General features: G+C 43.1%; 2 protein-coding genes across 3 annotated transcripts in view; one reads left to right on the top strand and one right to left on the bottom strand.

Annotated features, from left to right (window-relative positions):
* Positions 1 to 18,391, top strand: part of mrgbp (MRG/MORF4L binding protein) — a 30,843-nt gene extending 12,452 nt beyond the window's left edge. The window contains exons 4-5 of the mRNA XM_084436206.1: positions 17,399 to 17,473; positions 17,681 to 18,391. Coding sequence (XP_084292332.1) covers positions 17,399 to 17,473; positions 17,681 to 17,883 — 278 coding nt within the window. The 3' untranslated portion in view covers positions 17,884 to 18,391. The remainder of the gene's footprint in view (positions 1 to 17,398; positions 17,474 to 17,680) is intronic.
* LOC311307412 (uncharacterized protein) lies at positions 1,065 to 6,149 on the bottom strand. 2 transcript variants are annotated; one of them, XM_084436204.1, is made up of 11 exons: positions 6,083 to 6,149; positions 5,579 to 5,676; positions 4,425 to 4,559; positions 3,960 to 4,114; positions 3,731 to 3,867; positions 3,475 to 3,568; positions 3,220 to 3,343; positions 2,855 to 3,078; positions 2,482 to 2,665; positions 2,246 to 2,370; positions 1,065 to 1,987 (listed from the first exon to the last, which is right to left on the bottom strand). In XM_084436204.1, the coding sequence occupies exons 1-11, from the start codon at positions 6,118 to 6,120 to the stop codon at positions 1,649 to 1,651; spliced, it is 1,653 nt and encodes a 550-aa protein (XP_084292330.1). In that variant the 5' UTR covers positions 6,121 to 6,149; the 3' UTR covers positions 1,065 to 1,648. The 2 variants fall into 2 exon arrangements, with proteins under 2 accessions (XP_084292330.1, XP_084292331.1); XM_084436205.1 differs by lacking the exon at positions 4,425 to 4,559.
* Positions 18,392 to 23,009: the final 4,618 nt, after the last annotated feature.

Below are 23,009 nucleotides of genomic sequence, written 5' to 3'. Positions count from 1 at the left end.
TCACTAGACACAGTGTCTGAATAGAATTCAAACCAATGCCATTGCCAGCACTCTCCAAGATAATCTTTGTCGGGCGGTTTTTTCGTTCCAAAAATCCATAATCAAAAGAATAAATCCTAGAAAGCAAGTCCTGTTCTGATAGAAAGTGTTCTGTGAGATATCCAAAAAGCAACTTAATCTCGTACTGAGCCACGCCCTCAAGAAGATCATGCATTATATCAAATGAATAGTTACTACTCACATGGAAATATGTCAATGAATTAAGTGTAGAGTATCTTTTCAAACCATAGACTGACTTCAGTTGGGGGTTTTCCTGGAGAGACTGGCAATGCATTTCAAACACATCTTTTCCACGAAGGATCACTTTAGGATCATCCTCACTGTATACTGTTTGAGTATCACTCTTCTCAAGTAAACAAAGGCGACAAAAATAATGGCCACTGAATGACTCATTAAAACCAAGAATACTGTGCATCCCTAGATTATCTCCTGTGATCTGAGCGATTGTACCGTATACTTGCTCATCAGAAAATGGAAGACGTATACCATGGCTCTCTAGACTTTTAATGTCATTTATCAATGGTTCCAATATAACATCAAAGCCATACTTCTGGAGATCTTGTACATGAAAAAGTGATACCAAATGAATGTTCATCAAAACCGAATTAAATTTTGGGGGGAAATTTCTTAAAATAAAATACAGAGCGCCTATTTTGTGAATTCCACGTTTCGAGCCAAGGGGATTTGCCGTTTCAAAATCATCATAGTATAACTGAATTTGTAATGTGTCTCTTTTAGCTGTAAACAATGGGTGGGTTTTAAAATAACTGCCATCACAGAAGTCGGTGTAAGTGTCAGGCTCCGATCTACACTCTCTCTTGAGTAAAACACAAATGTCTGGATTTTTGCACATAAACTCTAGTGTTTCTTTTATTGGCACATATATGAAAGTGTCCTTCACAGGCAGCTGATCATAAGTACCAGTTTTCTTATTATGTCTGCTGTCATATCTCACTCCCAGAGTTATTTCTACTGGCTCTACAACTGACCACTTTTGGCTGAAATATTTATTTCGTTTCCATTCTGTATTCAAATCTGTGAATGGGTTTTCAAATTTGCCTAAAGATGCATTTATTGCAGGTATATTGAGGTCAGTTGCAGGCAAAATGGATATAACTGTCTGCTTTGCTTGTGAGCGAAGCTCGCTTGTTAGTTCCTCCAAATCCCCTACAATGGAGGATACCAAACTGTTGGAAATCCCACTCCCCTGTAATTTGGCCACGATTGATGCACACATGTCTTTGGTTGGATCCTTACTAATTCCTGAGTCTGAATCAAGACTGGAAGAGCTACACTGACTTGGGGGATTTATTTCGTCCATCAGAACATCTGCCTGAGATGACATTCCAGCTGGCTCACTGGAACCCGCAACAGATAAAGTTTGAGACATTTGCTGTACATTGCTATGAACTCCATTAAGGTGCTTCCGAAAACCTGCATATGTTAGAAACTGATGCCTACAGCCTTGCTGAGCGCAAAATAATTTGAACTTTGGTCCAGGATAGTAACCATGTTGGACTCTTAAATGTGAAATCAACTGCTGACTGCTGGGATACACATTCTGACACAGGAAACAAATCAGCATTGTCTAGTCAAAGGATGCAAGCACATATTGGTTAAGGAATCTGGCTCTCAGCTCCCTGACTCTGGGTGTCTCCTTCATTTTTCCCACATCTATGTTGTACACCGTTGTCTGCAAGAATGTGTAGAAGCTAACAAGGGCAGCATCGTAAGACACGTTAAACACAAAGTGAACTTTGAAAAGTTCATCAAATGCCCCGAGCGAGCGGTTTGCCTGGCATGGGATGAGGTGCTTATCCATGGCGATGTAGAAGCAGTCAATCTTGCTCTTCTGACGCCCAACCGCAAGGAGGTACGGCTGCCGACCAGGCTGGTTCTGGAGGTGCTCGTCCAAACTGCAGCATGACTAGGGTTGACATAAGGAAAATGAACATTAGACAAGAATAATGTGCAGCTGTAACCCTTGTAAAGGCCTTGCCCAGGGGCAGAGTCAGACACGCATGCAGACACGGACATGTCAATGGTCAAGCTACTCTACCAACTGTGCCAAGAGAGCTGGCTCCCTTGGCAAAGCGGAGTGAGTTTAACCAATCCACTCGTCATTCTGGATTTGCAAAGATTAGAAGTGATTATTTAAACAGTCATCCCAAATAATAAATATTACCTTGTGAAAGAATAAAAGTCTCTCAAATGCATCAGAGGCAGAGACTTTTGGAGACTTCGGTCCCCCTGGTGGTGGTGGAAGGAGATGCAACAGCAACAACAGGGAGGCCATTTCTGGGTCGTAAGCTGAGGACAAGAGTCACAAGAATAGATAGAACAGAGGTATTAAATCTGGGGGCAGGTGATGTTTTTGGTTCTGTTCGATGGTTAACAACAAGCTAAATAAATACAACTTACTTGTTGCATCATCAAGGTCACTTCCTGGGGGACTTTCTGCTGACTGCACCAAGCGCTGCAACTCTGGTGTGGAAGTGAGCTGTGACGCCTCTTTGATGATGCATGGCTTGAAGAGCACATCCCATTTCTGAAACAGCTGGGAGGCGGTCTCATCTCCAAACAGGAGAGTGAAGTCTTGCTCCACCTTTAAGAAAGATGACATTAAATTGCTGTGTAGTAGTTTCGGTTTGTGATGAGGTTGGCTCCCTTCCCCCTCACCCTCTGTACCCCCCTCACTTTATTTTAAGCATTTTCCGTATCATGAAAAACGCTATAAATAATAGGAACTACTTTCAAATGTAGCAGTATTCTAAAGATCGCATTTCAAACGTACCAGCCCTTTTGTATCCAGGAATCTTGGGAAAAGGGAGAGGACATCAACACCTTTGCCTGGGTCTTTAACAAGCTTCTGGCGGTGCTGAAAGGTCTCTCTCATCTTCTGGAAAATCAGGGAGTTGTCAGCGGTATGGTTGAGTAAAGACATGGCCTCTTTGCAAGCATCTCCATCAAGTTGCTCTTCCAAGTTGCTCTTCCCAGCCCTCTGGGAAGTTGGGCCTCCTGGATAAAGAAAGAGTAAAAAGTTTAGCACAGGCAGGTGCTGGATTAAAAAAAAACATTGTTCGAAGAGCAGTGGCTTGAAATGTCACTAGATTACATTGAGAAAGGAGCTATTGTGTATGGATTTTCTTCTTCTTATACCTCCTGAAGGAAGGTCAGTAGAGCTGCTTGGCAGTGCAGATGATTGACGATTCTGCCTTCTGCTGACGGTTTTCAGACGCCAAGAAAGGAATCCTGTGTGGCTTGCAGCATCATAGAAGTGTTCCTGAAATGTAAATAAATTAATACATTGTTAAACTTCGCTCATAAGAAGTCAGATAATTCAAACGCCAGTGTGATGCACACAGCTTCATGTCACATCATGCAAGTAGTGTCATGCAAACAATAATGACTTACATATCCTTTCTTTGAATATGGATCCTTGAGGGAAGGGAACAGTGTCACTATACCAAGAGCATAATGTTCTCTGGTTGCTTTGGTGGGGAGGCAACTGAGAGGAGATATTAAATCAAATTTAAAGGGTTAGTTTGCTATTTTGGACATCTAGCCCCATTTCCCACATTCCTAGTATGTACCGCTACAGAGTCAAATTTCACTGAACCTTCTAGTATTGGGTTTTGGTGCAAACAAGAACATGAAGAAACACACATACCCATGAGTATCAGTCATATGAGCCACCAGGATGTTAACCATTCGGCGTCTTGTGCCATCTTTTAAGGTTTCTGTTCTTTGGTACTCCTGTAGTACTTCTTCACCACCAGACTTGCCTCTTAGCACTGCTTCAACCATCTAATGAAAAGCAAAAACAAAACATGGTTAACTTTTCTATGGGCTAAGAATGAAAAAATGTAAAGGAACCCATTAGAATCAAATCTTTATACCCGTTTAGCAGGCATTGCTCCAGGTGTATCCTCAATCCTTTGTCTCTTGCTAGGGACCTCTTCGATTTCAAGGATTGCAGTTGATGCATTTGAGCTGAAGCTTGAGTCAGACATCTCAGACATCTCAGAAGCAGGGGTGCTTGGACCAGAAAATTCTAAAACAGAAAAAATCTTAGCTTAATAATTTGATTCAGTAGTTTGTAGAGTGCTTGAATATACCTAAAAAAGCATAGAGGCACGCACATCCAGACACTGTGGCAGAGTTCTGGACAGAAGACAATTTCAGTAATAAAGTGATGTCGCTCACCAGATCTGAGCTCTCAAAGTGAATATACTGACGCCGAGTCAAAAGGGTAACATTCGGGCAATATGTCAGACAGCCACATAAATTCACGTTGGGAACCCAAATCTGGTGTGCGGACATCACTTCATTCATCCATCATTATATCTGCCTTTAAACCTCACCTTCATCTGAGAAAACTGTCAATACCACATTGCCTTGACCAACGAGGTCACTGAATATCTCATCATCAACTTCTGTCCCTGATGCATCCTTGTATGTAACGTTTGCATCAGGTGGCAGGCAAAATCTCTCGATAACTGGAAAAGATGGGACTAGAGTGAGATTAAACTGAAGATGCTTTTAAGGTCAACACTGTTTCTTGTCTCACAGCAAATGACTGTTCACCTTAAATACATCCACCATTATATAATTATTAAACAGACCAAGAGAATTGTCCCTCACAATCTGCTCACACTGATGTGATTTTGACTACTCCCGGCTCCCTGCTGGAGGTTGGCTTGGTGTGTTCTGTGTCCTACAGGTGGTGATTGGAGAGGTTGCGCACCTGTGGAGGACGTGCCATAGCTGTTAAGAGACCAGAGGCGTCACTCACAACAGCCGTTCCCTTTTTTCTCTACGTGTTGTGCCGAATTCTCACTCCCCGCAGATTTCCACTCCCTACGTGCCTTGGTTGTGCGACTCCCCATTTGTTGCGGTCCTGTAACAAGCTGGGCCGTAACAAAGTGGGGAGTCGCACAACCAAGGCAAGTTAAGAATATTTATTTAACCTATACTAAGCTAAATTACAAATACTCAAGATGGCATGTTAATGAGAATCAGTAGCGTTTAGCAGTGCATGGATGTAGTGAAAACAGTATGGTGGGTGTGGGTGTTATATGGTGTGAAATCAAACAAACAATCAAAATGCTCTGGAGGGGGAAGAGAGCGAGGGCTGGGAGTTATGGTCTTTTAACAGTTATGGCACCCCTGCCACAGGTGCAGCTGGTTGCAATCACAGGTGCACAACCTCTCCAATCACCACCAGTAGGACATAGAACACACCAAGCCAACCCCCAACAGGGAGCCAGGAGTCATCACATGATACACTCTTGTCAAATAACTCCAACACTAAAAGCCATTTAAATCAGAAAGTGTTAAAATAACACTGGGAGTTGAAATCACACTGATGTGATCAACTCTTGTCAAAGAACTCCAACGCTAAACAACATTTAAATCAGAATGTGTTGAAATAACACTCTGGGAGTTGAAATCAACTCTGAAATATTTAAACCTGAAACAGCTAGCCTAAACAATGTTTAAAGTTAGCTAACATTACCATTTTCATTGAATTGCTTGAAGTCAAACCGTCCATCTTCAACATCCAACTTCACATACTTCTGACATTGGCCGCACTTCACCTGGACCAGCATTTTCCTCAGAAATGCAAGAAAGTTCGACAAATTAAAATGAATGCTAGCCAAGTTATCTAGACCCAGACACAAGGTCGGAGTGTAGCTAGCTAATCTAGACTGTTACTATGATTACAAACGGATTTTCAGTCTGTTTCTCCAGCCTGGAACAGTTTTATATGGAAAAAGAAACAAGCTGTGTTTTCCATGCAAATTGCTAAATCCATTAAATTGGACTAGAGACATTTGCTAACATTACCTAGCTAACGTTAGCTAGTTAGCTAGCTAGCTCGCTCAGCTAAGTTAATTAATTCTGGTCGATGACCTGGGCCAATTAACAACGTTGTAAAGTATAGCACCCCATAGATGTTTCATTGTATTGTAACCTACACAAAGCAACAAATTATAATTGTTTTAATAAGTTAACTCACCGGTAATTGCACTTCCACGACGTTAGCGGTTGCACCATGCATGGAAGATGAAAATGGCTCAAGCACGAACTGAAGTGAAAGAAAGGCGCGCGCTGTTGAACAGTTGGGTACACCACGTGATCAACTCTGTCCAATCAGAATAACACCCTGGGAGTCGAGGTCAACTCATAACCACTCAATTACATCTCCATGGAGTTGAAATCACACTGATATGATCAACTCTGTCAAATAACTCCAACACTAAAATACATTTAAATCAGAAAGTGTTAAAGTAACACTCTGTGAGTTGAAATCACACTGATGTGATCAACTCTGTCAAATAACTCCCACACTAAAAGACATTTAAATCAGAAAGTGTTAAAGTAACACTCTGTGAGTTGAAATCACACTGATGTGATCAACTCTGTCAAATAACTCCAACAATAAACACCATTTAAATCAGAATGTGTTGAAATAACACTCTGGGAGTTTAAATCAACTCTGAAATATTCAACCCTGGAATTTCAACACTCCAGTTTTTGCTGTGTACGCTTAATAATGGCGATTTCGTCTGTCTTCCTCTGCTACGGTTTCAAGAATGTGCGCATAGGCTACTTGTGCTGACTAGGCTGTAAAAGGGTCTATAATGAACAAATATGACCCACGCTCGTTACATAACTTCTACTACATCCAGTGACAAAATATGTCATGGTACCTTGGTATGTCCACACCAAGGATCGAACTCACAACCTTCTACAACATCCATTGACAAAATATGTCATGGGCCGTGTCCGAAATGCATACTACTTGCTATATAGTAGGCGAGATGCAGCATGCTACATCAAAACTGTGCATACTGTATTTCGCCTACTATATAGTAGGTACTATATAGCAGGCGAAAAAATGGCCGAAAATGTAGCATAGTCCAGAGCATACTGTTCCGGAAGTCGAGACGTGATACGTCACTGGGCAGTGAGAAAAATAAAAAAAGATGGCGAACGTAGAGGTCACCGGGACCGCAGCAGGAGTTTTCAAATGTAAGTATTGACTTAATTTGTCGATGAAAAAAATATTTTTTCTGACAGATATCTTAGTTATAACGACACAGAGCTACAAATGCAGTTTTGTGTATATAGGTGGGGTAGAAATGACATTTCGAAAAAGAACGTCATGATGGCTAGCTGCTTGCATTGATCTCTGTGGTGGACGTTACGTTAGCTAGCTAGCCCAGCTAACGTTAATAGGCTACTAACGTTACAGGTGTTCAGATGGCTCTTGCTCAAAACGTATTAATGTCATAGCTTAAATGTTATTATAGCTAGAATCAAGACAGAGTAACATTTCCATGTAATATGACCATGATTGCTTAAGAAATGTATAAGAAATGTCGAACTTGTGATGAGTTGTTAAATGGCTAACCTAAGCCACCGAGCCTAACGTTACTTGAAGTTGTTTAAACAATTGTCTGTTCATTCCATGATTTAAACGAGTTCAATTGTTAATATATCATATATTAATATATTAGTATTCATTGTCCCATAATACTTCTGGATGTATTACAGGGACCAATGACCACACCAGGGACGATGATCCTCTGGAGGACGGCCAACTCCTCCCTGTTTACGGTGTAACCGCATGGGTGGCCCCCATCGCCTCTTCCAAGACCCCGTACCACTTCCACGAAGCGGCTGTGGCCTCCCCTCCCTCTGTGCTGACCCCAGTTCTGGGGCTCTTTAGGTCCTATGAGGTTAGATAACAGTTTTCTAGTGTCATACAAACTGTGAGTCCCTATCAATATATTTGCTATCATGTAGCCTGTAGATCAAAATCACCTTGTACATGGCTACAAGGTTCTCTGTGTGCTTTATCCAGGCTGTCTCCGTCGTCCCCTGCAGCCCAGCTTCTAAGATGTAGGTCCTACATAAATCAATATCCAAAGTAAACAGACCGCTGGATTGCTTCTGAACAACAATGCATACGTTAGTTAACTTACTCCAAGCCTTTCAGCGTGGTGTTTCTCTTCCCCGTAAACAGGGAAGAGTTGGCCGTCCTCCAGAGGGAGGACCGGCTGATGTTGAATGGGGGAGAGAGAAGGCAGAGATGAAGGCTGAGTGGAGGGAGGAAAGGGGGTTGTTTAAGGAGAGGGAGGACCGGCTGATGTTTCTTCTAGAAGCCTCAGTCAAAAAAAACTGTTTTATCTTGTTCCATTATTGTTTTTGTTATTTTTTATTAAATGTATTTTCTTGAATTAAATTGGTGTTTGTGTGTCATTCCTTGTAATGTATTCCCAGTCAAAGAACAAATGTCACTATACCTAAAACCAGTCATTAGAGTAAAAGAACATTCCTAATGGACATTGTAGTTTGCAATTAGGCATAAAAGACGGAACACACATGTTGGTTCACAATGCTTCATTGGAATTATTCAGAGACGGTTATGAAAGCATCACTGTTTAATGTGTCTGACTAACGACTACTTGATAAGGGAGTTACATGTCCAAAGCGCTCTGCGTGTTGTGTCAAGACCTTCCAAGTTACTGTACATGACCTGTAGACATATCAAGACAATGTGTCTGATGTGTAGATATTACACTTTGTTGAAATGTTAATACATCAAGAAGTAACCTTTACATGTATAATGGAAGAAACACAACCATAAACATTTCTTGGATATTTTTATTACACAATGGTCTTCAAATATACTTTTGACTTGTTTATATTTGGTTAGATCATTAGCTTTCCTTGCAAAAGGTACTGACAGGAGAACGCTGATCTGTTGTCTCCCCCCAAAATACTTAAACTGATTACTATGTACAGTGTTACACATACATTTAAATACAAATACATTTAAACAAATGCCTCAAGGCTGCCTATAACCAACTGATCGGTGTTTAAAGCTTCAAGGCTGTCTATAAGGAACAAGGCAAAGCACACATGAACTGATAGACTGACTACTTATGGCAGGATGGGGGTAGTCGTGCTTTCCAAGAGCTGCGATCCAGGCAGCTTGTGGTGGTGCTGATGCTGCCGCTGCGAGACACTTTCTGAGGCCATCTCCAGGGTTGGGATGATCTGCAGCAGCAGGACCATGGCCACCATCAAGGTCTTCAACCTTTAAATGGTTAAATGCAATTAGGCCTACTGTAAGTCGGCTTTTGTGTGTAAGACACACAAAAGTGTCTGCTAAATAAATGACTATGGTAATGCTGGACAAAAGTGTCTGCTAAATGACTGATGTAATGTTACCTCCAAAGACTAGCACCTGTCTGTGAATGACAAGACCATTGTAAAGGGTGAGTACTGAGAAAAGCTAAATGCAATGAATTATTATTATTGTTATTGCTATTATTAGCACCTCCATGGTCTTGCCCCATCCTCCTGACCATCACCAAGGTTCCTCTGTGTCGATTTTGACAATCTGAAGTCCCTCCTTGTGTCCGCGCCGTCAAAATAGGTCCTCAGCAGGGACGTGGAGGTTGACTTGGTGAGGACCTCTGTCTTCCATGTGAGCCTACAGGGGGAATATTATTAGGGCAAACTTTAACTCATTTGTGCGTATGGCATATACTTGTCTTTACAATATGATAATAGATAGATGTCATTATCTGTAGAGCTAAAATGTAACATTACAAAGCAGGCGTCTAGTGATGAGTAAACCCAGGTAAACTCAGTTTACCCACCTCTTTAAAATGAGTTGAGTTTTATTGTTTTGCTTACCTGCCTCTCAGAATCTATTTAATATAACATCCCTGGTACAAATGTAACAGTATAGCTAGCCCCAAGCCAGCACATGCGGGGCTATCAACTAACCTAGCTAACTAGCGTAGCTAGCAAGCTAACGTTCAATATTTACCTCAACTACAAGCATGTCGAGAAGATCTCATGACGGCTCTTCTCCTTGCAGCGTTAACACGACTTCTCCTGGCGGCAGCAGCAGCCGCACATCCCATGCCAGGAAAAGGCTACATTTTTGTGGATAATACACAAAATGATCACAGAAAACACCGGATAATTGTACCACAGCTTCGCGGGAGTAAACAGTATCGTATCCCGTCACTTCCGCTGGATGACTTGAGTAGCATGCTGTATTTTCTCGCATACTACATGCGTTTTGTGGAACAGTAGGTACTATATAGTATGTAGTATGCCTACTATATAGTGCCTACTATATAGCAAGTAGCAGGTAGTATGCATTTCGGACACGGCCATGGTACCTTGGTATGTCCACACCAAGGATCGAACTCACATCCTTCGCAGTGATAGGCAGCGCACTATCCACTCGGCCACCGCTGACCTAGGAAATCTGTGGAGTCTTTTGGTTTTGATGTTCTGGGACTACTGCCTCTTGTGGTAGCAGCAATGGAATTGCAGGTCAACAATCTGTGGAGTCTTTTGGTTTTGATGTTCTGGGACTACTGCCTCTTGTGGTAGCAGCAATGGAATTGCAGGTCAACAACATGACAGCAGGACAGATATAAGCACGGACAAAAAGGATTCCCTCTCCTTGTTGTGTGTTGGCTGTAAGCCAACACACAAAAATAGCAATTCAAATCCTCTCCAAATGTGTTTGATAGCTTGTTTTTCAAGTGCAGCCCATACCTCTTTCTTGCATTGTCCATGGCTTGGATCACTAGTAATCGAGATCATTAATAGGTTCAGTATCTCTAACATTTTGTCTTCATATCCATTTTGTGGAGAAAAGTGAGCTCAGTCAGAACGACAGCAAAGAATATAGGCCTATATATGCTGGTAGGCTACTCGGCATAGAACAGAGGTTTCCCCCAAAGTTGTGTGCGCATCACCCCCCAAAGAACCATTCTGAGCCAGGAAAAACCCTGGCTAACTTGAGGATTCGTCACACAACCCGGCCGGTTGGCAATGCGAAAGGGTGAGACAACTTGACTAACTCATCTTGCAACCATAATTCCAACTCTAGACAGTAGATTGCTGCTGTGTGACAAACTCTCAAGCCGAGATTAAATTAACCACCCTCGGGGAGCGGAGGCCCAATAGGCCGCTCCCTCTGGGATCCGACCATTCTTTGATCTGACTAGATCACCGGTTTCCGGTGGGCAGCTGCACTGGAACACAATGCATTAGACCGCTACACCACCATTCATCCATCACATGTGCAGTGCATTCTTCCATCACATGCACAGCAAATTCCTAGCATCCTGCACACTAAGAGGGCTGTAGAATCCATCCATCTGTAGAATCCATCCATCTGTAGAATCCATCCATTATCCAAGTTCTACTCTCAAATAGATTAAGCAAAAAATGTTTTTATTTATTTATTTTGTTTTAGAAATGTTTGCCTGCATGTGTGCAATATGTTTATATTTATGTCTGTTTATGACAGGGTTGACAGTTGGTATAAATAACCCCCAAATCCCCAGTTTATATATATATATATATATATATATATATATATATATATATATATATATATATATATAATAACTTTGAATAATCCCGGAATTTTGCAACCCTAACTGAGGGTTGCAAAATTCTAGGAACTAATCTTTTCAAGTATCTTACTATTGAATGGGGCCTGGATATTGGCCTGTAGTTGTTCAGTGCACTAACATCTAGGTTGGGTTTCTTTAGTAGCGGTTTTACAACAGCTGTTTTAAAGGCATCTGGGAAGATGCCTGTTTGAAGAGACATGTTTATGATCTTCAGGACATGACTTGAAACACTGTCGAACACCCGCTTCGAAAAGAATTCTGTAGGTGAAGAGTCAAGACAGGAGGTAGAGGAGTTACTCAGTGACAATCTTACAAAGCTCTTGATAAAGGGGAACAGTGGAAGTTCTTCACATTTTGGTGCTGAGAGCTGCGGCGGAGGGGGGGGCAGTGTTGATTAACTGGTTTATAGTGAAGAATAATACTCTACTTTCCAGCATTCTCTCAAATAATCTTGTAAAAGTAATCCTTTCTTGCAAGGCGTGTTGCTTTGTTGTAGGCAGTCATGGTTTCTTTGTATATATTACAGGGAACTGTAAGCCTAGTTTTTTTAGTTTTTTTTTTTACCATTTTCTTTCAGCTGCCTGACATTGCCTCTTAATTTCATTCATCAACACTGCTATTATTCAACCATGGGGAGATTCTGTCAGCTGACCTCTTTTTTACCTTTAGTGGAGCAACGGTATCTAAAGCAGTTGACAAGGTACTGTGGAAGTTTTGGACCATCTAATTTAAATAACAGTCATAGTTGCATGGCTCAAAGGATCTCATATGGTCCAGAGTGTTACCATGCTGATGAGTGGTTTCATTTACATGTTGGGGTAGTTCAAAGCTGTCCAGTAGATTCATAAGCTCCATTGCTTTGGAGTCATCCTTCTTATTAATATGAATGTTGAGGTTCAGGTTCAAGATTAATCTATCATATCTAATGATTCCAATTGAAATCAGCTCTGAGAATTCCTGTAGAAATACTAATGAATATCTTGGCCGAATAATGTCATGATGAGCACTGAGAATTCTGCTTTGAGCTCAAGAGCAAGATATTCAATCGAGGTAAATTCACCTAGGTCAATGTCCTTACAAACAAACCGAGTAGAGAAAATGGCTGCAATCCCCTCCTTTCTTGTTTTGTCTAACTGGCAGATAAAAATAGATATATAGCTTGGAGGACAAGCCTCTATTAGTGTTGCTATGCCAGTAGAGTTGTTTAGCCAGGTCTCAACTAAAAACATGCAATGCAAATTATTTTCAGTTATCAGATCATTAACCAAAAAGGATTTGTTAGACAACGGCCTGACATTAACAAGAGCTCATTTCATCTGTAGAGTTTCTGTGACAGGACAGGAGATTGGCTGTGGCTGAACACACATTTCAGATTACTGAGACAGGCACCAGATGGTCTGTGATTTCTATTGTGTTTGTCCATGCCACCGGCTGCTAAAGATCGCCGGGATGTTTAATAGGGCTGGGTTAAAAAAAATCGATTCTGAATCAAATGATTCAGAATCGATTCATGAATCCCAAAATTGATCTTTTATTTAATGAATGAATGAATAAATTACAATGAATAGTTCATTAATTCATTCAATGATTCATTCATTCATTCATTTTGGGAAATCAGTATCGATACCCAGCCCTAGTATTGATGTGTTGCATAACTTGGCAGTCATGTAATTAAGGTTACAACTAAAAAAAATATTAAAAAAATAAAACGGGTTTTAGTAACACTAACCGAATCGATATTGAATCGAATTGAATCGTGATAATTGATTCTGAACCTTGTGAATCGGAATCGAATCGATTCTTGAAATTCGAATCGATACCCAGCCCTAATGTTTAAAGAGGTGGCATGGGGTCTGTCTCATTTCTGGTGGACAAATATAGGCTAATATAATTCGATTAATAATAATAAAAATAAATGATAAATAATAAAAAATAGTTAACCGACTCGCAGTACTCAGGCTTACAGGCATTGTCACACTATATCGGCTGCACCTGGTTGGTGGGTAATAACCCAAAGCCAGCGTGTGAACAGGCTGCTCTTGGAGTTCAGTCATATGCATTGTTGCAGTCTTTCTCAACTTGATGGCTATATTTGCACTAATGTTAATGTGGGCACACTTAAAGGAGTAGTAAAGGGAAAAATCATGTTTAGCCCTGTTTTAAGGTTACTTATGATCATATACAATGGTTCAGATCAAAAAGTTGACAAAACTAGCACTTTTGAGAGACTGATAATTGCTCTACCACCGTTTTGATACAATGGATGTGGGTGGGCACCTTTAAAAATCATAAATAAATAAAAAACATGTTAAACATGGTAGAGCAATTATCAACTTTCTCAAAAGTGCTAGTTTTGTCGACTTCTTGATCTGAACCATTGTATATGATCATAAGTAACCTTAAAACAGGGCTAAACATGATTTTTCCCTTTACTACTCTACTTTAAGTGGCAATGGCACCCCTGACCTAGTTACCGTATGTTAAATTAGGCTACTATTAAGACCGCGGATGTCGTTTTGAAGCCAAATTTTATTCAAACATTTGGTCCCCACATAGAATAAGAACAGTGTAAATACAAATAAATAGAAATAAACAATAAGCCTACAGGTATTTATGTGGGGATGAGGACTATGCCATCAACTCAAGAGGAGCTGGAGTGACACTGGACTGAACTGCTTATCCTGCAAAGACCCACTTCTGTGGTGGCATGGGAAGGCCCAGCTTCCCCAGACTGTGGGCTACCAGCTTTTAAATCGCTACCTCTGTTTCAACTAATTTGTAACACTCAAAGCAATCACCTGATATTATTGAATTTATCAAATCAGTTGTGTAGTGGTCAGCTCAAATGAAACCATATGGAAGTATCAACACATTTATTTATTTTTTGCCTATAGGCTGCAGCCTACACCCGGGTTATAGTTTTACTTTCTTCATTAGTTTTTATTTTTATATCATTTCAACTTTTTCAATTTCAGTTTAGTTTTAATTCATTTTTAAAGCAGGTTTGCTAGTAAGTTTCAGTATTAGTTTTAGTTTTCGACCTTGCGAGCTCATTCCCCGTGAAACAAACTATCTGGCACATGCCAGGTTACTTCTGTGCAGGGGCACAGCTAAATAATTGGAGGATAGATTCAGGCCCGGCAGAAGGCGATTGGCCGCCCTAGGCAAAATAACGACAGAGCGCCCCAACAAGTTGTTGAGCAGGGGGGGCATGCACCACCCCTGGGTAGATTTCATATCCACCCAAAATACTAGGCATACTAGGAAATGAAAAATACTAAAACTAAAGACATTTTCTCTATATTTGTAGTTTATTTTAGTTTGTTTTGTAAACACACTACAGTTTAAGTTTAGTTTTTTGTAAAGTTTAATTATTATTTCAGTTAACTAAAATGTTTTTCACACCTAGTTTTCGTTTCAGTTAGTTTTCGTTAACTATAATAACTTTGGCCTACACCAGGCCGAACATTTTCAAATGTAGCCTATTGGGCAATTTCTTTTTTGCACAATATTTTTTTTGCACAATCGAATATTATTTCTATTTATTTTATTTGCACTGTTTATATGCATTATTTGTAATTCAGCAATTGAAAGATTGAAAAGATTGCTTTCCATTGCTGAATCACAAGTAATGCATATAAACAGTGCAAATAAAAATACATTTAAATAATCGGCCTATTGTGCAAAAAAAAAAGCCCAACAAATTGAAGGCTACATTTGAAAATGTTTTGCCTGGTGTAGGTTGCCTATAGGCCAACAAATAAATGTGTTGATACTGCAAAATGGTTTCATTTGAGCTGACCACTACACAACTGATTTAATCATTTCAATATGATTGAAATGTTAGAAATTAGTTGAACCTGAGGTGGCGATTTGCAAGCTGGTAGCCCACAGTCTGGGGAAGCTGGGCCTTCCCTGTGCCACCACAGAAGTGGGTTTTGCAGGATATTCAGTTCAGTCCAGTATCACTCCAGCTCATCTTGAGTTGACGGCATAGTCCTCATCCTCACAGAAATACCTATTGTTAATTTCAATATTATTATTTATTTTTATTTGCACTATTTTACATTATTCTATGTTTATATTTTTTAGACCAATGTCTGAATAAAATCTGGCTTCAAAACAACATCCGCGGTCTTAATAGTAGCATAATTTCACATACGGTAACTAGGTCAGGGGTGCCATTGCCACTAAAGTGTGCTCACATTAACAGACTGCAACAATGGGAACATGCATATGACTGAACTCCAAGAGCAGCCTGTTCACGCCCTGGCTTTGAGTTATTGCCCACCCACCAGGTGGAGCCGATTTAGTGTGACAATAACTATCATACCTGTCAACACTCCCGATTTCAGCGGGAGTCTCCAGATTTATAACCTTTTCTCCCGCTGCACTGCTGAATTGTAATTTCTCACACTCATCTCCTGATTTTAGAGTGAAGAACAAAGAAAGAAAAGTAAGAATGTGGGGGGATATTTGTTGCGAATCTGGCAACCTAAAGGCGGGCATACACGCATCCTCATGAGCCTGAAAACCATTCATTCTATTAATCTGTGGTGTAAAGTTATATATGGGTCGTATTGGTGAATGGACTACTGTCAACGATGGTGGGCCGATACGCTGATGCCCGAGAAAATCTCCCTATTTTTCACAAACCCAATGATGACAGGTATGAACTATACGCCTGATTAGGCTACTGTGAGTGAGATGACTTTAATTATTTAAATCTTTTCATAAAATCTTTTTATTTTATCAAATTATATTAGGCTATATTTAGTTTAGCCAACTAGTATTTCCTAAATGACTAGCAGAAGCCGCGCCGTATAGTCGTATAAATGACTATCTGCGCACATCCCTAGTGTCCCCTAACAAACCCTCCAATTATCACCGGCTATTTCGCACACTGCTCTGCACTTCCAATTGACAAAGGCAATTTTAGCCGATGTATTTGATTTAAATCCAAGGCATGTGCATTTGCCATTTAAACCTATAGGTCTATATTTTTGTTGTGGTCGTTTTTTTTATACAGGTACAGTAGGCCTATTCATAGTCAAATCTGATTCTGCAAGTCTTGCCTAAGTACATTCTTAGTCGGGAACAGCCCTAATGGGTTCTAAGTTGGACCATGCTACACCCTTCCACCGAGTTTTGTATAAATCGGTCCAGTAGTTTTTGCTTAATCCTCAGCACAGGGCACAAGGTGCACACACACACGTGGGGGCGGGACTGATACAGACTTGAAGCGGAGGCTATATGGTTGTAAATGTACACACAATCAACAAAGTCAAGGTAGACCTTCATCTGAGACATTAGGCATTTCGTTTTGGTCTGTGTCAGGTATCTGTCTGAGCTATTTATCATTGTAAAGCGTCCTTGGGTTTTAGAAAGGCCCTATTTAAATTGCCTTCATTATTATTATTATTATTATCATTATTATTATTATTATTATTGTAAGGCATATCACAAGGATTAATCTACCTGAAATATCCGATCCGAACGGTGAGCTTATCAACTGACATGTATCTTATGTTCCACTGAACCACCATGCGCAACTGAGGTAACCTTTTTACCAATCACCCACTCCCCCTGTGGACAACCCCCCAATCAAATGCCAGCAATCGATCACAACACACCAACGATAACCTCCCCTCCCCCCATTCTCCAAGCCACAGCATGGCAATCTAGCACACCGGGGTGTTTCGGTAACGTGAAGTCACGTATAACTTTACCTGACATAGTAACTGTAACAATGTGACCGAAATCCTATCGGTAACGTTATATTATTTAGTTACTGCAAAAAGCAACATGTTTCTGTAATGCGTTACTTTTGTAGCACGTTACACTCAACACTGGTGTGTATGTATTGGCAGGTAAACTGGGATCTGAAGAGGAGGTAAAGGAGGAGTACAAGGAAGAGCGAGATCCTCCGGCCACACATGAAGAAGGCATGCTAGCTCTTTCCTGCCTTTGCTTCTGCTGCATCTCTTCTCTTCCTCCACCCTCTCCTCATCCATTCCTTTTGTCTCCTCCTCTCCCTCTTCTTCTTTTCATACTTCTCTCATTCTCTCCCCTTTACTACATCACTACATTATAAGGTCTTTTGAAGTTTTTATGTTGAAACATGATAACACTCCTCTCCCTCCCACCCCCAGGTAGTAACTCGTCTCTGAAGCTGACAGAGCGGGCGGGCAGCAGAGACAAGGAGAGAGAGCGAGACCGAGAGAAGGGCTCTGCCTCTGAGGCCTCCACAGGGAAGGAGGCGGAGAAGAGGAAGAGGAACCGTGCCACAGAGAAGATCCTCAGTGCCAGCAGCAACCCCTCCAGCCCCGGGGGGGCCAAGAGGAGGCGCACCTAGAACACGGGGGTGTCAGGAGATGATTCCTCGAGACCACTGGGGGGTGCCAGACCAGGTCTGGCTGGGACACACCAGGACAGAGCAGGGACCACCCCAGGCCAGACAGTCCCAGGGAAGGCTTCCCTATGGTTCCAGCCAGGCTCTGGTGCTCCCGGCCAGGACAGACACCTGCCTACTGCTCTAGGCTTCTAGTTAACCCAGAACAGTTAAACCCAGGATAGCTAGGACTGCTGGCTCAGCTCTGCATGGAACCAGTGTATCCACGGTGTGTAAAATCAGCTGAAGGCTAGCTGTTGTAATGCCGGAATCTATTTCATAGCCCGGTACTCACTATTATAAAAAGATGGTGGCAGGGAATAAAATAGTTAATATAATTTTGACTCCAACTTTGAATATGCATACAGTAACCTGTTTCCTCTTTTGCTGGACGGACAATGACGTGATGTAGATGTCTGAGGAGGACTATTGTGCTTGGTGAGAGCACCGTTATCTGTGATGGGGTGATTCTACCCAGCTCTACAGCCGATACTGTAACTATTGAGTCACAATAAAGTATACAAAACTGGCCACTAGAGCCTTAAAGGACATGTATGAGTTCGTTCAAAAAACAATGATGGACCCACCTCGTCCTCGTCCGTGTTTTTCTCTGCAGATCAGTCTGGCCTTCCCCATATCTAAATCGATTTCAGTGGGCATGAGTACTTGCCTTGACAAACTCCTTCAGCCAATCAGCATTTGATAATCGAATTTCAAATCTATTTGGAAGAACAGCGAAAACCTCTTTTCCGCCAAGAAACTCCGCTAGGGAATACTCTTATTGTTTTAACTGTTATTGAGTCTATATCTGCACGCATGGCCATGTTTACTCTACTAGCGTTAACATTGACGCTCTTTGCTTCAGGAGACGACACGTTTTCAACTACAGGAAACAATCGGGCTGCGTTCCACTGGGGTACAGAATGCAGTCCCTGATTTGCCCGGTTGCAAATGTGTTGTGTTTTGTCAATGTTCATCTGTCAAGAATCAAGTCACAAGAGTCCAAAGATGGAGTTGTTCCAGCAGGGGGTGCTGGTCTGGTAACCTCTCAGCAGCAGGGAGCATAAACCTGCTGGTAGGCAGAAGGGCAGTGGTGCTGTATCATTTTACAGTGTGTATCCGGGCCTGCCTCTCCTGGCTGGAGCTGGGGGAAGCAGGGTCCACCACAACCCCCTCCTCACCAGAAGAGGTGCAGGACTGGGCAATCGCAATGCACCCACCGAAGAAGACCGTGTGTTTCTAGCCCACTCGGGCTGAGTTGTGGGGTCCGTGGTGTGGGGAAAGACTCCCCCCTCGGATCACAGGCAGTCGGGGGCAGTGCAGTGATCTCCAGACAATCTCCATGCACCCACCCGTGAAGATCGTGTGTCTCTAGCCAACTCGGGCTGTGGAGGTGTTGGTATGGAAATTGAGGTGAGAAGCAGTAGCTGTGGAGGTGTTTTTAGGGACACAAGGACAAATTACAACTACTGCTAGTACTACACTCAAAAATAGATTAGACAACTCATTATGACTCATACCGTTTTAATAAGTTTTACTTTTACAGCCTAGTCAGCACAAGTATGCGTGCGCATTCTTGAAAAAGTAGCAGAGGAAGACAGACTAATTCGCCTGTGGCTACAAGCCATTATTAAGCGTACGGACTGGACTGAGGACATCATCAGAAATGCCCGCGTTTGCGGTGCCCAATTTATATCAGGCAAGTTATTTTGACTACCTGGTTTCGCTGGAATGTCTGGTTGAAATGTAGAGTAATATCTGAAGTAAACAGTAACCCATAACCTGGCTGCACGCTAAGCTAAAGCTAAGTTCAGGAAATGAAGCCCAATGATAGCTAGCTAACGTTAGCTAGTGCTAGCCAACACGCTAGCTAGTGTTAGCTAGCTAACTCAAGTCCCGGGGAGTCGAAGATACTGTGCACTTTCTCTGAAAGTGCTTAAGCTAAGGTTAGCTACTACAAGCTAGCTAGTCCTTGTCACCAACCTCAAAACGTACGTAGCTAAACTATTCACACAGCAAGCAAACTTGTCATCTAAAGCTATGCTATGTCAGCTGACTGGGACTGTCTCATGACTAGCTAATGTAGCTAACCATATTGTGCCAGACAGCCAAAACAAGCGTCACATATAGAGAGTTTTCACGGCTGGCCATGTTGGAGGTTTAAGCTTAGGTTTAGCAGGTGTAAGCTCAGGTTTAGTATAACGACTAGATAGATAGATAGGTCTTACCCAGCTGGTATGGTTATAGGCTCATTCCTATGGGATAGCTTAGTCGTTTGTGATTTAGCAATGGGTTGACTAATCACTAGATCAATATTTTCAGTTGGGGATAGAACTACAACACCACCTGGGGGTCAGCTCTATGTTCCCACAGCCTAATGGTCCCACAGCCCATTGGTCCCACATTACGAAGATTTTTTTTTCTTCAAAATTAGGCCCAATGGTCCCACAGCCCATTGGTCCCACATTACTAAGACTTACTAAGGCCATGGGACCATTGGGCTGTGGGACCATAGAGCTGTGGGACCATTGGGCTGTGGGACCATTGGGCTGTGGGACCATTGGGCTCTGGGACCATTGGGCTCTGGGACCATTGGGCTGTGGGAACATAGACACGCTCCCCACCACCTGTGCTGTGGCACCACCATATCATGTTATTATGCAGATTAAATGTACTGTATTTCTACGCAACACAAAAAAGGCTTTATATAAATGTTATTTTTGGCTTGGGGAAAAAAAGGTTTGGCAGGTACAATTTTTAATCTACCAGCTAAAACGTTAATTTTGACCCCTGCATGTATGTAATAACAGTATGTCTTAAGTTTAAAGTGAAGGGATTAAGAGAGGAGTTTTTTTTTTCAGTAGATATTAAGCAAATCGTAACCCATAAACTACAATTATGATGGGATCTGCAAATTAGGAATTTCTTGTAATATGGCATCTGATCAGTATTTCTGTTCATTAATTGAGCTTTTTTATGTTTAGGTACCATAAAAGCAAGCTGCCAACTAGGTGGCGGTGAAGGCGGGGGACACCGACGGACCGGACCCGGGCGGCAAAGGCTGGCTCTGGGGACATGGAACGTGACCTCGCTGGGGGGGAAGGAGCCGGAGCTTGTGAGGGAGGTGGAGCGATACCAATTACACCTGGTGGGGCTAACCTCCACGCACAGCACCGGCGCCGGAACCAAACTCCTGGATAGGGGTTGGACCCTGTTCTTCTCCGGAGTTGCTCACGGTATGAGGCGTAAGGCAGGTGTGGCTATACTAGCTAGCCCCCAGCTGAGCGCCTCTGTGCTGGAGTTCACCCCAGTGGACGAGAGGGTCGCCTCCCTGCGCCTTAGGACTGTGGGGGGGGGGGACTCTGACTGTGGTTTGTGCTTATGCACCGAACAGCAGTTCAGAGTACTCAGCCTTCCTGCAGACCCTGAGTGGAGTCCTTTTGGGGGCTCCTGCAGGGGACTCCAGTGTCCTACTGGGGGACTTCAATGCACACGTAGGCAATGATGGAGAAACTTGGAGGGGCGTGATTGGGAGGCATGGCCACCACGATCTGAACCCGAGTGGTGTTTTGTTGTTGGACTTCTGTGCTAGTCACGGTTTGTCCATAACAAACACCATGTTCGAACACAAGGATGCCCACAAGTACACCTGGCATCAGAACACCTTAGGCCGAAGGTCGATGATCGATTTCGTTATCGTATCATCTGATCTGAGGCCATGCGCTTTGGACACTCGGGTAAAGAGAGGGGCAGAGCTGTCCACTGATCACCATCTGGTGGTGAGCTGGTTTCGATGGCGGGGGAAACTTCTGGACAGACCTGGAAAACCCAAGCGTGTAGTGAGGGTGAACTGGGAACGTCTGGAGGAAGAGCCTGTCCGGAGAGATTTCAATTGCCACCTCCGGCGGAGCTTCTCAGGCATCCCTGTGGAGGTTGGGGACATCGAGCATGAGTGGTCGGTGTTCAAAGCCTCCATTGCTGAAGCTGCGGCTGGGAGCTGTGGCCTGAGGGCCATAGGTACCTCAAGGGGCGGTAACCCTCGGACACCGTGGTGGACAGCGGTGGTGAGGGAAGCCGTCCGACTGAAGAAGGAGGCCTTCCGGGTTATGTTAGCCCGGGAGACCCCAGAAACAGTTGCAGGGTATCGACTGGCCCGGAGGGCTGCGGCTTCGGCCGTGACCAAGGCAAAGCAGCGGGTGTGGGAGGAGTTCGGAGAAACCATGGAGAAGGACTTTCGGTCGGCACCAAAGTGTTTCTGGAAGACCATCAGACACCTCAGGAAGGGAAAGCGGGGGACCATCCAAGCTGTATACAGCAAGGAGGGGACACTGCTGACCTCAACTGAGGAGGTTGTTGAGCGTTGGAAGGAGCACTTTGAGGAACTCCTGAACCCGACTAATCCACCCTCTACGATCGAGGCAGAGCCGGAAGATGATGGGGGGTCATCAATGTCCTTGGAGGAGGTCACTGAGGTAGTCAAACAACTCCACAGTGGCAGAGCCCCAGGGACTGATGAGATCCGTCCAGAAATGCTGAAGGCGCTGGGTGTAGAGGGGCTGTCTTGGTTGACACGCCTCTGTAACACTGCGTGGAAGTCTGGGTCAGTGCCGAAGGAGTGGCAGACTGGGGTGGTGGTCCCAATATTCAAAAAAGGGGACCAGAGGGTGTGTGCGAATTATAGAGGCATCACATTACTCAGCCTCCCAGGGAAAGTTTACTCCAAGTTGCTGGAAAGGAGGGTCCGGCCGATAGTCGAACCTCAGATCGAAGAGGAACAATGCGGATTTCGTACTAGTCGTGGAACTACCGACCAGCTCTTCACTCTCGCAAGGATCTTGGAGGGGGCTTGGGAGTTTGCCCAACCTGTCTACATGTGTTTTGTGGACTTGGAGAAGGCTTACGACCGGGTCCCCCGAGAGGTCTTGTGGAGGGTTATGCGGGAGTATGGGGTGAGGGGGTCCCTACTTAGGGCCATCCAATCCCTGTACACCCAGAGCGAGAGCTGTGTCCGGGTCCTCGGCAGTAAGTCGTCTGCCTTTCCGGTGGGTGTTGGCCTCCGCCAGGGCTGCGCTTTGTCACCAATCCTGTTT

Source organism: Borostomias antarcticus (assembly GCF_949987555.1).
Source record: "Borostomias antarcticus genome assembly, chromosome: 3".
In the NCBI taxonomy this organism is placed as follows: domain Eukaryota; kingdom Metazoa; phylum Chordata; class Actinopteri; order Stomiiformes; family Stomiidae; genus Borostomias; species Borostomias antarcticus.
The sequence above is the reverse complement of the archived record's forward strand: the minus strand, read 5'-3'. Positions and strand labels throughout refer to the sequence as shown.